Source organism: Anopheles darlingi, chromosome 3, assembly GCF_943734745.1.
Source record: "Anopheles darlingi chromosome 3, idAnoDarlMG_H_01, whole genome shotgun sequence".
Taxonomy (NCBI): domain Eukaryota; kingdom Metazoa; phylum Arthropoda; class Insecta; order Diptera; family Culicidae; genus Anopheles; species Anopheles darlingi.
In genome coordinates, this window is record NC_064875.1 from 39,300,422 (window position 1) to 39,315,722 (window position 15,301).

At 43.7% G+C, this 15,301-nt stretch overlaps 1 protein-coding gene across 1 annotated transcript; it reads right to left on the reverse strand.

The window, feature by feature from the left end:
• Positions 1-13,908: 13,908 nt before the first annotated feature.
• On the reverse strand, positions 13,909-15,098 carry LOC125955500 (27 kDa hemolymph protein-like). Its single transcript, XM_049686633.1, has 6 exons — positions 15,047-15,098; positions 14,739-14,985; positions 14,496-14,659; positions 14,285-14,414; positions 14,082-14,202; positions 13,909-13,997 (listed from the first exon to the last, which is right to left on the reverse strand). The coding sequence occupies exons 1-6, from the start codon at positions 15,096-15,098 to the stop codon at positions 13,941-13,943; spliced, it is 771 nt and encodes a 256-aa protein (XP_049542590.1). The 3' UTR covers positions 13,909-13,940.
• Positions 15,099-15,301: the final 203 nt, after the last annotated feature.

Here is a 15,301-nt window from a genome sequence, read left to right on the forward strand (position 1 = left end):
GACAGACAAAACCTAAAATCCAAAATTAGGTAATTTTGTCAACATGCCACCGGATCCATCCAGGTAGATAGTTTCTTCCTCATCCACTCTCCACGACAGATCGCTCTTAAATCCGTTTATTCAAATTTCGACTTACTTATTTCTACTTTGCCAACTTAACTTACTAGCTGCTAGACACCTTTACATACTATATGCAGCCCCTTTTGAGCTGCGACGGTGTTACTGCGTTTCACACTGATCTCGGAAAGTAATCCCCTTGTAGAGCAAACAAATCTGTGAAGCACTACTAAAAAAATGAAACTCTAAGAAGATTTGCCCTTTCTAGCTTCATAATTATGATAGTCATATACTCTCGTGACTCGCTCTCTCAGATATCCTGGCTGCAACCGGTGTATCAGCTTGTAGATGAATGCCATTGTGAAATACTTTATGCGCTATCTCACTGACTGCCACTGCAACAGCCTCAGCATTGCAGTGGATGGGGTGTACCTGCTACATCGCAAAATTAATCTCATCATTCTGTTCTGTAGACGTTGCAACTGCGATATCTGAGTTTCCAGTTAGCCAGTACCAAGATGGATGGACAGAAATCTGAGTGAGGCGATATTATTGATTTATAGATATGTATTTTACTCCTTGTCGTCAGTTCATTTGCCAGTCGACAGAGGAGACCATACTTTTAAGCAATTTTTCTAATCACATAATTAATGAGGCAATTAAGGCTTAATTTGTCGTCGAATTTTTCGCCTAGATATCTTATTACTCGATCGCGTTCTATGGGTTCACCATCAGTCGGTATATGTAGGACAAACCATTTCTTCTCGACTGCGGCGAAAGCTGATTTCAAGATTCTTGGATCCAGTAATAGTATCTCTTCAAATGCGCTTTTCCTATCCTCGCTATCAAGTAACGCCTTTCGCCATCCGAGCTCCCACATTGTTGTTTTCTGCGCCCTATATTGCCCACTTTCACCTCCCTCCTGAGCCACTTTTTAATTGAATTTAAAAAGCGAACAACAAACGAACAGCAACACCGTTAATCAGCGTCATCCTCAGGGTTCTCAGGTCATGAAATGGTTTTATCATGAACCATCTTCACCACGAAGATCCCTGCCATCCCTTGGATCCAGGATAAATCACCGGACCAATAAATCATTATGAGTTATGGGAACCAACCTGGGCCAGCTGGACCAGCGCACCGGGACGGCAAAGAATCTGCCAAAGAATCAAAATTACCTTTCGCCAAAAAGCCCGGCTTCCCTTCCTCGACGGAGATGGATGGATGTGCACCGTGGAGTGCAACTTCCCCCGATCGTTGTCGTTGCACTTCCTGTGAACTGCCCGAGATAATAATCCTTCGCTCAACTGGTACGGCCACCGAAAAGGCGACCAGAGAACACGCGCGACCCGGAAAAGCGAAACTAAATCCCTTGATCCGTGGCTAATGCCATTGAGCGAACTTTGGCGAGTAGCGCAGTAACTCTCCGATAGCGGCGTTTGTTGGCATGCGGATCGTTGCCCCCCCCCCCCCTCCTTGCCGGGGAAATTTAAACTTTTGCAACCGTGTCTGAAATCAACCTTCCTCCCTCCATTCGTCGGTGCACGAATAATTATCTGGTTCTTATTTATCGCGCCCCTCGTCGTCGTCGTCGTCGTTACCGGGAGTGGTCGAGAGTGGATCGTTCCTGCGGTAACGCTGAATGCTGTTAGTGCTCGCGGTTGATGCAGCGATGCAATCTTAAGTGCCGCATTGTTTAGCGACCACCATTACCGCGACCGTAACGGAATCAGACCAGAGAACCTTCATCCTCCCATTTTAACCTTCTCTGATTGGTCTGATTAACCTGGAGACTCCCTCCGGCCACGTGTTGGAGTGGTCCGGTCCGGAGTTCCGCCGGTCGTTCGCTTCTGTTTTGAGTTTCGGCCGTTCGGTATCGATCAAAGGTCGGCCGGAAGGGGTTTTGTGTTAGTTCAGAGCGATCCGGTCCTACATTCGATATGATCCTTCGCCTTCAACTGGCATAAGCTCTGTACGATCGATCGATCGATCGGCTATCCGATCGGCCGAGTAATTGATATCGTTAGCCACGCGCGCGAGAGAGAAAGAGAGCTGATAACCTTTCGCGGTGCGGTTGAAGTGCAGTTTACACCACGACGGGATCGATTGCTTTGGCTCCGTTTCTTGCTAAATTTGATTTCGTTAGAAGATAACCTACGACTACGATTACGTTCGAGCGAACGTTCGAACCAGGGTCCACAACAGTGATCGCACACATCCGTGAGCATATTTACATAAAGCAATCACGAGGCGCCCCGCTCTTTTATGATCTCATAAATTTTATAATTTTGCACCAAAGACACAATCGCAATCGAACGGCGATACTACATCGGTCCCTGGGCATTGTCTTGGAGATTTATGTTTTGTCAGTTGGTCAGCGCACTGCTCGGAGCATTGGCAGAAGAACCGAGTGCCGAAAACGGCACCTCAGCACGATTCGTAACAATCGATCATAAAAATGGAATTCTACAGACCGACCAATGGACCGACTAAGGGACGACCGTTGGCCTCCGGTGCATGGTGGTGCCGGGACTAGGAGCATGGGTGGGACTGCTGTGAGTGTGAAAACACTTGTCGCTAACCTGCGGCCACGGCTATCGCGTGCCCCGATGCTTGATTAGGTTTCGTTTCGTCTCATCAGCGCATTTGACGAGAGGGAAGCAGCAAGGCGAGGGGACCTTGAACCTGTTCCGGGCACGATTTCGGTTTCGGGAAGATGTGCCGGACGGGCAGCGATCGGTCGTCGATTGTCGCGCACCGACTGAGGCACATAAATGTAAAACAAAAGAAGCGCCACTAATTGACCTCTCGTGCTTTGCACGGGTGTTAATGTCTACTCTGTCCGATGCCGAAGCCGGTAGCGGAGAGCGGGAGCCGTGGTTGGTGAGGAGGTCGATTGAGACACCGCCACATTTATGATCGTTTTCATGTTCCGCGGTTCGGCGCAGTGGGGTCAGCGTCTAAATATGCGTTGCGAACGAGCGATCGAATTGACATTTCCAGTGTTGGCGAGTTTTTATTGCGTTGCCATGGAGACGCTTGAAAGGCAACATTTCCGATGAATTTGTCACTCGCTTGCTTGGTTAGGTTTGGGTAAATTTCGTTCAAAGCGTGGCTGGATAGGTGACCTACTTATCATACTTATTTCAATCACACAGAGGCTTTAGCAGGACAGTCACATCGTGCTCAGCCATCGTGATCATGACCATCGTGAGAATGATCTCAGCGACACGCATAATTAACAAGCTAGTAACAGTTCAATTGGAATCTAATTAAATTGCAACAACCGACCAACCGACGGGCAGTTGCTCCAAGTGCACAAAAGCGGTTCTCCTGCTCTCCGAGGACTTTATTCTGATTTACTGCCGATCGTCTGGACTGTGGACGAGATGATAAATTCATTAACCGGGTCCATCATCGCCCGCTGCTCCGTGTGAATCAGTCGTTGTTCCTGGCAAGCAGTCATCCGATCCCCGTACCCCGTCAATGAAGGAGGAGGCGCCACCTCCACGTTTGGAGGGGCGTACATTCTGGGAATCGCTCGAATTTCATTCATTTCCATACCGAATGGCTTAGCGGAGCTGAAGGCAACGATTACGTCGTCGTCGTCGTTGTCGTCCGCCATGTAACGCGTTGTTCCATTGCGTCATTATTGGTTCCATGACCAGCATGTGCTCATGACATCATGCTCGCGACTCGCGGGAGAACACATATACGCGGGACGTGACACGCCGTTCGCCGGGAGTAGAATCGACCGTAAATCTCGTCGTTGGTCTCGTAGTGGGTGACGCAGTGCAATTTAATGGTGACCCGGTCGTCGCCATGTTTTTGGCGGGGATTTTCGGGAAGCTGGTCAGGGTCAAGTCGAGGGGTTTAGGTCATCGGATAAAAATGATCCATCCAATCCGACCATGGCCACCTCCATTGGCCTGAGCTAGATGCTGCAGACGATGATCGATGGGTTGCTCTATTGACCTACACGCACATACGGGCGAGCGTGCGCGGGCAGACATCGTGGTGGTGGGTCAGTCAGTGTGTTAAGTCGGAAAATTTGGGAAACATAAAGGCAAATAACAAACGACTTCACCAGACACCTTACCTCACACACTTGCACGATGTCGATCAGTGGTTCTGCGTGACGATTTGGCGGGTGCGAAAATGTTTTTCCTCCCCGTTCGACTTTTCCCGTTTTCTTTTCCGTATGTAATTTCGCTTTCGACACCACCGGGTACATGTGTTTTTTGGGGGAAATTTATTTATACAGAGAACACTGAAGGAAGGAACAGGGGGGCAGAGGATGGTGGCGGTTGCGGATGTTAGCTCAACCCGATCCCCGAACCCCTTTTTCCCCCGTTCGGCACAACAACTGCGCTAAACGCGTTTTGTTTTTCTCAATTTAATGCTGCAACCGGCGGCGCACTAGAAATGGCGGTCAACAAACACAGTAGACACAGCTTCGGATTGCGTTGCTGCGGCAGCTGGGATTTAGGATTGGATTTAGGCGACGCAAACGATCACGGTAGCCTGGGGCCGGTTGCTGCACTTGAGAACGCTTTCGCCGAACCATCAAAGTGACCGTAGGTCGCGGTGTACGCGACGCGAGCGAAGCAACCATTTGATGAAGAGTGAAGAAAATTTATTCACCATCAATAAATTGTGTGCCAAGTGCGCCGAAGGTTGCCATTAAATGCCAAATGAGATAACAGACGCATCTGTCTGTTGTGACCAGCGCCCCCAGGCACCACTCACCGCGGCTACTGCCGCCATCGTTCATCCATCAACATGTGTGGCATTCCGAAACCGAAAAAAAAACCAAAACAAGACACGGTGGCACGGTGGCAACGTGCGTGCGCGCTGCAACGAAGCGATAAAGGCGACACTTGTTCCACCACCAAACCGACCGTACGACCAACCGACCGATGATGATGATGATGTTTGCGAATGATATCATCGGTCAACATCGGTGCAAGGGGAGGGGGTGCGGATAGGGCTGACCGCTTGTTGGCCTACAGCTGCATCATGTGTGTGCGCACGCCGCCACCACCGCCGGGACCTCTGCCTACAAACGCTAATCGTGAAACAGAACGGAACACACACGGACGCGCACGCCGCGCCTTTGGCCTAGATCACGCTAATGCACCACGCTGGCCCTGGAATTTCGTGGCGGAGAGGATTAGCATCCCGCACACACCAAACAGGGCGCGCGCATGTTCACCACCGTGAGGTCCGTGGAGATCGAATTCCATCTCGCTGTCTCCGAAGCGAACTTCGTAGTTTGTCATTAAAAATAGAGTTTGATCATCAGACAAATTTCGGGTTATTTTTTTGTTTGTTTTTTTTTTTGTTGGTTCCTAAACATTCCTGAACCACTCTCACGATCTGCCATTCGGACCGTCGACCGTTTGTTGTCGATCGTGCCTCAGATGCATCGCACCGGTTTTGTTATCCTTTTACTGGGCGCTTCTTCATATTTTAATCACTCGCCATAAACATTCCTTCCCCATAGTCGAGAGGAAAATTGTTGAAGCCTGTTTCAGTTAAAACACTAGAGGCACGGAATAGGTCGTATCTCAGTAAAGAAATAACGTAGAAAAGTACCACTATGTAATTTTGGAGGATTTATTTAATTGCATTTACGGCAAAATATTGATGCAAAATCCCCTTTTGTCTTTTACATAGATTTTCGAACATTAACTTTGACATCACCCAAAATGGCTTCCACAATACAGCAGGTCACCTCATTTGCAACTCATTTCGCACAACTTTTCATTTCGGGTAAATTTTTATACATTTGTTACATATTTTTTGAGTTTCTCTTCATAATTGTCCTATTCATTTCGATAAGACGAAAATCTGGGCATGCAACAAATGGCATTTTCGAATGTTTTCCATCGTTCTTCGAAAAGAATGATTTTAATTCGGTCAACACTTGTTCGTATAGTTTCCTTGCATGGGTTTGGACAATCAAGAGTTCTAGGAGCCTATTTGACTATTTTCTGGCATGATACGACCTTAAACCTTCTCACAAACATATTTGCCGTACTGGGATGTCTTCTGTCATGAGATTTTTTAGTCCACGCTAAGAAATCCAAGGATTATTGTAGCCTTTTCGAATCCTTTTTATCTATTCAATCAAGAATATGTCCTATTTCTGAAGCTGCTTCATTTATCCTGATTCAACGTAAGGATTATTTGAATAACATTCGAATATTTTGTGGAAAGATTTAAAATTTCAGGAGATTTATGTCTTTTCCTCTCGCCAAATCGAGATTTATATTCACCTTGCGGGTTCCATCAGCTATAACTTTCCAAGGTACTCTTTAATATGAACTAAAATGTTACCACTAAATTTATAAACTAAGTATAATCAAGACACTGTAAAAAGATCTTCGATATGTTTACCAGACATCCTGCACTTCATAGAATTGGCCAGATTCTAACTGAAACAGGCTGTAGTTGAATTATTTTTAAACAATCTGTCACGAGGTTCGTGCGAATTACGATCATCGCCTGGGTGCTATAAAGCGATGGATGCATGTCACCGTCGCCGACGCCTGGTGAGGGGATTTTATAAAATTCCTTAAACCCACAGCCGCTGCTCGACACTCTTTCAATGGTTTTTTCTCCGAATTTTAATGTTGTTGCTGGACCTCGCGAAACCTAGCGAATCTCGATTACCGATTGCAACGGACTGACGCAATCCGCTAGCACTGATCGACACGTGTCCTCAACCTGATGCCTCAAACCTCAATCAACTGGAATGTGTCGGCCACTGTGATGTGCTCTTCAAATCGTTTATGATATCAATTAAAAGAAAGGAATAGAAAAAGAAAACCATCCATGGCGCTGTCGCTTGAAGACCATAGACCGGTCGCTTCTGCACTGCATGATCTCACCGCATAGAAGTAATTCATATGCGACCCCAGTACCGCCGGTCCGCCCATGTGGCGCTAGAGCATCAGCAGCAGCGGTTGTTGTTGTTGATACTTCATCAATGGCGAGCGATGCGCTCCACGGAGACGCCATCGAGTGAAAGCAAAACAGCCGGACGGCAGCATCCGCAGCTCTATCATCTCTCTCCGGAGTGCAATTATCGAATGATCTCGGTACATGAGGGCGCAGCAGACGTCTCGCGGCGGTTGCATCGCAGCTGTGAATGGGAGTGTATCAGCCACGCGCGTGTTACAACCGGTCAAGTTAATTGATATCTCTTTTTAATAAATTAATTAAACGCTCGGCATGATAGGGTGCTCGTGTTTGGCGGCGGTTTGGCATACATTGTACGGCGCGGAGTGAGGATGAGGGACGCGGATTAAATTGCGAATCGCGAACGCGTCATCCTAGAGAGGAATGGAGAGTAGTGCATTTACCAGAGTCCAGTGTTGCATCATCGGGAACAGCTGAGATAGGGAGAGAGTGTGTCATGATAGAATGCAGTGTCAACGTTCGGTGCACTTCATGCACTACATTTGCCAGTTTTTCGTGGGCGGCTAGGCTGGATATGATCTATGCTGGAGAGAGGATGCACCAGCTGTTAGAAGCATGGAATTCGAGTGATTTACAAATGTTGACCAACTATCTACGTCGGTACATGCTGACATGTTGTTCGACAAGAGTTTTATGAGCGCTGGTAAGGGGGAACTCTTTTTCTGTACAGTTGTTCCCTGAATGGTGAGCCTTTCATTGATATTTGATAAAATGTTTGGTTGATTCGCCGTAAAACTGACAATGTTAAAGCTGAAACAGCGTTTTTAATGTTACCTCATACATCGTTCAACACATTTCACAGCGTAAAGCTAGTGAAACATTAATGTCGGTAACAATTGGCGTATCAATGAAATGCTTTTACACTTTAGAAAACATTATCTTAAAAACATTACCTACTACCTAAAATTACCATAAACTAAATGTTACGTTTTAAAAATTGCTCGAACACGTATATTTTTTACAAAATGAAGGTGATATTTTCAACAATACTGGACGAAGAATCATTTTGTAACTAAAGTGCCTCAGCTTTTATAACCCAGATGCACCCATTTAAGTATGCTCCGATCAGATTCAGATGAGTGTGATTTAGTAAAATCAGTTCAATTCAATAATGGCATCATTTAACAATTGAACGGTCAGGACAGCAAATGCTCGAAAGTAGATGCAGCTTCAATCGAAAAGATAGCAAACAAGACTTTATTTTCGTTGAGCTTGCTGAAAATTACAAGAAAACGCAGATGTTAATGTAAAGTTCATCTCAAAGATATTTTTTAATTCAGTAACAGCACAGTTCATTGTAACAGGGTATTCAATACTGAAAATCCCTTTTTGTTTTGTTATCTACAATTAGATGAACCACTGTGTGAGCATGACAGGAGCTAATATTTTCTAACCTTAATGAGCCTAGCACAAATTATATGAGAAACTGGTATGCTGACAACTGAGCCAATTTCAAACACTTTACAGCAACATTAATCAGTTGCTTTTATAAAATCCTAAAACTATTTTTAGGTTCCACTTAGATGGATATTGCTTACACTATGATTTAAGTAAGACGTTCGTCTTTTAATTATCATAGATCCATTCTCAAAATTAGGCTTTAGAGAAGTACTAACCGCATATTAACTATCCATATAACTAGAAGTAAGTGTAAAAGTCAGTTTGAACACTGTTTCGCGGTAACCGAATAATGAAAAATAGATAGAACAGGTAGAATGTATCCATTCGGTTCATGCACCGCGATCCGATAAAGGACATAAAATATGAAAAGACTTCATTCCACCCTAAAAATACTACACAAAGCCACAGGTTCTAGGTGGATTAAAGGATTCTGTAAGTAAACGTTTTTTATACCCTTAGCCCGGCCTCTGAAAGAAGTATGAAAAGACAAAGAGAGAGAAAGAGTACGAGTAGCCCAATGAGCAGCATTTTGCCCTTGCCCTTAAACCAAGAAAAATCATGAAACGAGAGAATGCACTACAAGGCAGTGGAAGGCCTGATGCTGGCCACAGTTTGTTGCCTTCTGGCGAATGAAGTGACGTGACTGGTGGAAAGCTTTCTAGTTAGGAATTTGCCCAGAGAGTTTCGGAATGATGATGTACACCGGATCGTAACAACGGAACGGAATGAAATGGATTCTGGCCGACAACGTCCACAGAAACCCATGTTATAGTGCCGCTCATCGACACCGTGCACCGCGTACTTTAATCGTGACTCCGGCACGATGTTACAGAGTCCACCGATAGGATGTAGCATCCTTTTACGGCAGATAATTAAGAAGTCAACGCGTCAACTTGCGAGGCACCGCAAGCATCCCTATCGCTGTGCACACGGGACCGGAGCCGGTATTGAAACAATTCCAAAGTAATGTCGGGTGGTTAGGGCACTATCGTTAGCACCATCGAAAGTCATCCACTTTGCGAAAGATTTTCTCGAGTTTTTCTTCATCCAACGGTAACGGCGGGTGTTGCTGTGGTGCCTGCTCGAGCCGAGCTGCTCTTGAGGCGGATCATTATGATTACGCTGACGAGGTCGGTGCTAAGCGAGACGCGTGCCTGCACTTACCACATTGTAATCATTTTATCGGAAACTATTCTTAACTTTCGATTAAGAAGAGATTGTTCCGGGGTTGCAAGAGTATCATGTAATCACCGTAGGAAGGTTACTCCCACAAAATGGAATGTTTGATTACTTTAACGGTGAGTTTTTGGGCAACCGGAGAGGATCGTAATGATGATGCCAAGATCAACTTCATCATCTAATAGACGTTCCAATGGCATCCGGTTGACACGTCGACAGCTCATTTGCCAACCAAGGTTCAAAGTGTCGAAATGGATGTCGCGAATAGCAAACAAATGTACCAGCGGTGTCCCAGCAGACCTATACGTACCCTTCGTTGTCCCTAATTTGGGGGTCGCCATTCGACTACCTCGACGGCGTACAACGTTGCGATCGCGGCCGCGTCATCAGCGTCAGCGTCAGCGGAGGACATTTTGTTGCATCTAGCGTATGCCTATACCAGGGCGGCATACTTTTTCTGCAACATTTGCATACCCTGGCCACGGTCTTTTATGTTCTCTTCGGTCTCTTGCATCATCGATAGTGTGCAGTGGCAACTACGACGGTATGTCGGCATCGCGTCACGTCAGAATTGGCGTCACCACCTTCACCAGATGGTGATTAGAGGCACCGGCTAGAAGGGAACGGAACACGGTATACCACTTACACGTAAACATTTCAAACAATTGCAACCACCTTCGACGTGATCGAATCGGTCGCCGACCGCCTTAGATCGGTGGCTCAGTAGATGCTATCTCCATTGCAGTGCCATCGGCGGTTCGGCATGGATTCGCTTTGATCCGGCGGCCGTCGTCGAATCGGTTGTTGGTGGATGTGGATTATGCTTACACGGTGCATTATCTGATGAACGATAAAATTGGCGAGCATTCGGCAGCGTATCAGCTGCAGTGTGTTGGACAAACGGTAATACCTTTTGCACCCCAAGGTGACGCTGACGCATACCATTTGTCTCCTTTTGTAAGTGAAACTCATTTGCACTGTGTACATTCCCTATACAAATCCACGTCATTGAAACAATGTGGCACTTGGCACAACTGTTTCTTTTTATTGGGAACTGATGCGAGATTTTGATCTTGTGATGGTCATTCTGTCCTTCATTAATTTTTATCGCAACACAAATAATTTATTAGCTCTGTGCTTTGTAGAAGTATTTCTAATGCCAACAAATAATATCAAATCCGATTTATCTTTTCTTTGTCAGAACATTAATCTGTTTGCGCTGTGTTTCTGTAGAATAGGATGAGGGGATAACTGAATTAAATTGACGATATCTTAGATTCCTTGTGCTGTTTTTGTTCCTCCGTATCAACAGTTCTGTTAATATGTTACCTTTCTGACTGTCGCTTGTAATCTTTACGGCCATATTTTCTAATTTTGAAGCCATTGTCCGATCAATTTCATAAAGAGTTATCGATCAATTGAACGCATTTCGACTACACGATTTAGTGGTGACTTACGTTTTTTATTGTGAAAATTTTCGTGGTAATGAATGGCGAGCCTTTCAAGAATACTGTGTATTACCCTTCTCGATTTATAAATGCACAATATCTACTAATATTGCAATTCATAAAAAGGTTTTTTACAATCACAATGCAAATTACATCATAAATAAAGATCTTTTTTTATTAATTCAATGTAATTGCTCAGTTTTCAAATATCATTCTGAAATGCACTTTTATTAGAATATTCATGCTCTGGTATACATAAAAAGGTACCAGATATTTTAATGCGGTAGTACCGCTTTCCTTGGAAATATTTTGATAGGAAAATGAAAATGAAGAAAGAAAAGAAGTTCTAGTTGTTCATCGATTTTTCGAATGCAAGGAACGAGAAGATCCAACATTATCTTCTTCCTTCATTTTGAAAAAACGACAAAAAGTTTTTTTTTCGTTTATCATAACTTGCTCATAAGGATTTACGGATGTTATGTATTAATTATTGAACAAATTTAGGAGACCTTCTTCAGAATAGCTTTCTTCACAATTTTCTAAGTTTGTATCTGGTATGGTCCCGATAAATATCTCAAATTTATTTATAGTAGAAACGAAGGGAAACAAAAAAGGGCAACGAAATTCTTTATTTTATAACCAAGAATGAGCTTTAGTCGTTTTGACCTTCAATTGTTTTAACCGTCGTCAAATAAAGGAAGCTTTGTGTTCTAACCTCTAAAGTATTCCAACCAATTTGAATTCAATTTCCTTCTTCTCGATGAAGCTATTCATCAAGTCGAAGCTTCACGTTACGATAAGCGATCGATCGCGCTTTGGCATCGGTAACAAGGTTACAATGTTAAACAAATATACCAGGAATCTGCCCCGTCAACTGTATGGAACTTATGCGCTCCATTTTAAACCTCATCGATCGAATTGCTATGCTGCAACTCATCCTTTGGTTCCACCGTATTCTTTGAATGCTTAAACTAGTGAACGTTAGTTTCGTTAACACAAGGCGTTAGACGCAGCATAGCATTCTTAGGCACATCGTAGATGCTTACAAGGTCTGACAAGTCGCAAGCGTCCAGTTGATCCTTCACGCACTGTCTGTCGTCCGTAAGTATGCTAAAAAGAAAATCACCAAATGTTATTGTTTCTGTCGTCGCCCAAAACCATGATTAGATGATTCGATTTTCGTTACCTGCAATGGTCTTGTGTCAGTTCCGAAACATCCCAAAGAGTTTTCCATTTACTCGTAAACGTGTTGGCACATATTGTCATTTGATCAGCCTTCTGCATGAAGCACTTCTTGCGTGTCTCGTCTTTCAGTTCTAGTGATACACATGATGCAATGATTAACCATTTATTAGCGTCTCGCGTATTTAGTAGAACAATGACACGTCAACACTTACTGAATAGGATTTCTCCATCGTTTTTGCAGGCCAAATCCAACGCTTCCGGAATGCTGTAGACAATAGCATGAGCTATTTTGAACATACTATCTTTGGCACAAGGTCTCAAGCTAACTAGCACATCATCTAAACAGGAAGTAACTGTTCGTACATCAGAACAGTATCTATTGGAACGAACAATATAAAATGTGTATTATCGTACGGTGCAGCATAAACGTGCAACATAATCTGCCTGTTATCATCAACTCACTTGGCAAATAATTCTGCTCGCGATGTATTTGTTACCTGATCAAGAAACTCTTTGTCATCGAATTTGGACAGACATGTTGAGGTTTTTGCAAATGAATCCAACAGTATCGAGAAGGCGTCATCGGAACCAGTGTTATTTTTGCAATGTTCACTCATTTTTATGAGAAAGTTTAAAGAAGCAAACGATTCGTTCGACTGCGTAGAACTCACTCCAAACAATGGAAATCCATCACAGACTGTTCAGGGAAATACCGAGGAACTTGAATGTAAAGTTCAAGCTGATACATCGACGTGCACTATTTACCTGCTAACAGCGACAGCACAATGAAGAGCAATGTAACGCCAGCCTTTAACATTCTAACGACTTAATTACCAACCTTCTTCACCAGCCAAGACTCCGAAACTAGATCGTTCATGAGCGAAGCACAGTGTCAAATAATCACGACACGACAACACGACATACTGTCCTACATGCCGAATTACAGCTTTGTCGCACTGATAAGACACTAGCTGAAACTTATATAACTAGCGGAAACTTATGTCATCATTCCTGATCATGTCCAATGATAAAGTGAATTTTAAGCCATAATTTCTTCATATTGAAATCATTTCTTCATCTTGGTGAAGCCGCTCGACATATCCTAGCCAGTTGAATCATATTTTATTTGTTTACTAGACACGAGACTAGAGATTGATAACAAAGGTTAACAAACTAGTCGAAATTAAGGATGATTTTTTCCCTTTAGCGAGTAACCTTTGGACCTGCTCAACGAATGTTTATCAATGTATTCCATCGATTTAGACCCATGCTGTTTGTGTCGATTCAGCGGACAGATTAACGCTAAGGATTTTATGTATTTTGAAATTAATCCAACTCAATCGTGAAGATATGAATGCTGATAACTTGCAATAATTTATTCGACAGTAGTATTCATTCATAAGTTCTTTTGTTCAACGATTAGATTGTTAGACAAGGTTATTGCTGTTAGTATATTACAGCTGATTTGCACGAGAAAATTTTATTTTGTCTGGTTTTTGGTTGCAAATTATTAGCTTTATTATACATAAGTGGTTTTCCATTTCACTCAGGGGTCAGTCAGTCTGCGGCTTGGTACTTCGAAGTGTTGATTAGGACGTCCGAAAAATATGCTTCGAAATAGCGTCACCAACTGTTGCAAAACATTATCTCACCAATTATAACCCTGAGCTTTTGTCCTCTGTTTTAAACCTCATCAGCCGTGTTCTTATCAATCAGGTTAACCTTTGACTTTTCCGCAGACTGCGAAGTAGAAAAGGGGTCGAGTGATTAAATATCGCATCTTAATTTTACGATCCTGCTAGAGCATTACTTATTATTACTTACGTTGACACAAGGCGTCTGGAGAAAAAAGGCATCTTTTACAATATCGAAAATTCTTATAGCATCCGACATGTTACAAGCATCCAGATGGTCCTTTATGCACTGTCTGTAGCTCGTAATAATGCTAAGGAGAGATCCACCACAAGTGATTATTTCGATTGCGACCTCCGACCCTGCTTTTTTCCTTGAACATCTTTCTCTGTTACCTGCATTGATCTTGCGTCAGTTCATAAGCATTCCAATCGTAGTTCCAGTTACTCTCGAACGTATTAACACACTCCCTGATTTGTTCAATCTTTGGCATAAAACACGCCTGACGTTGCTCGTCCTTGAGTTCTAGGTGATACGTATGCAATAAAGAATCATTCCACAGTCCCCAGCACATATTTTGAATGCGAATCATCCTTCAACACTTACTGAAGACGATTTCTCCATCATTTTGACACACAAAGTCCAAGGCTTTCGGAATACTGTTAACTACGCCTTTCATAATATTGAAGTCACGCTCCTGAAGGCATGGTCTCCAACTAGCCTGCACACCATCAAAGCAAGAAATGAGCGATCGCGCTTCAGAACAGTATCTGTTGAAACGATTCAACGAAAATTAGTACTTTCTAATTTGCAACACATCGAGCAACAAAAGCTATATGATCGACTTACTTCGAAAAGAATCCTGTTCGCGTTTCGGTCGACAGCTGGTTAAGATCGACCATGAAACTCTGTGCGTCGAATTTGGTCAGACATATTGTGGAATTGTGATATGCTTCCATTACTGCAGCGAACGCATCATAGGCGCCAGTGTTTTTTTTGCATTCTTTAAACAGTCTTTTCGCGAACCCCGATAACCCCGATGTATCCAAATCGCTCGCCTCAGAGGGTTCTCGAGACAGCGAAGATCCATTGCAGACTGTTGAAGGATATACCAATGATTTTGAATGGCAACGATCAGGTTCACGTACACTGCTTACCTACTAACAGCGACAACCCAACGACGAGCAATGTAATACTCAACTTTGACATTCTAATGACTTAACTATCAACCTCCTTCGGCAGACAATATTCCGAAACTGGATTGTTCGCGAGCTAAGCAGGACCTTAAATAATGGAAGGCGAAACAACACACTGGGAGGAGATGCCTAGAAGTCAAATTTCATCCTCATGGAACTGATAAGAGACAATCCGGTAATGATGATTACGATTTTTGTATGCAATAACCGTAATTC

Coding starts and splice junctions, on each gene's coding strand:
- LOC125955500 (XM_049686633.1), bottom strand. CDS start 15,098: ATGTCAAAGTTGAGTATTACATTGCTCGTCGTTGGGTTGTCGCTGTTA. Junction 14,986..15,046: donor TGGGTTGTCGCTGTTAGTAG/GTAAGCAGTGTA, acceptor ATCCTTCAACAG/TCTGCAATGGATCTTCGCTG. Junction 14,203..14,284: donor CTGACGCAAGATCAATGCAG/GTAACAGAGAAA, acceptor ATCTCTCCTTAG/CATTATTACGAGCTACAGAC.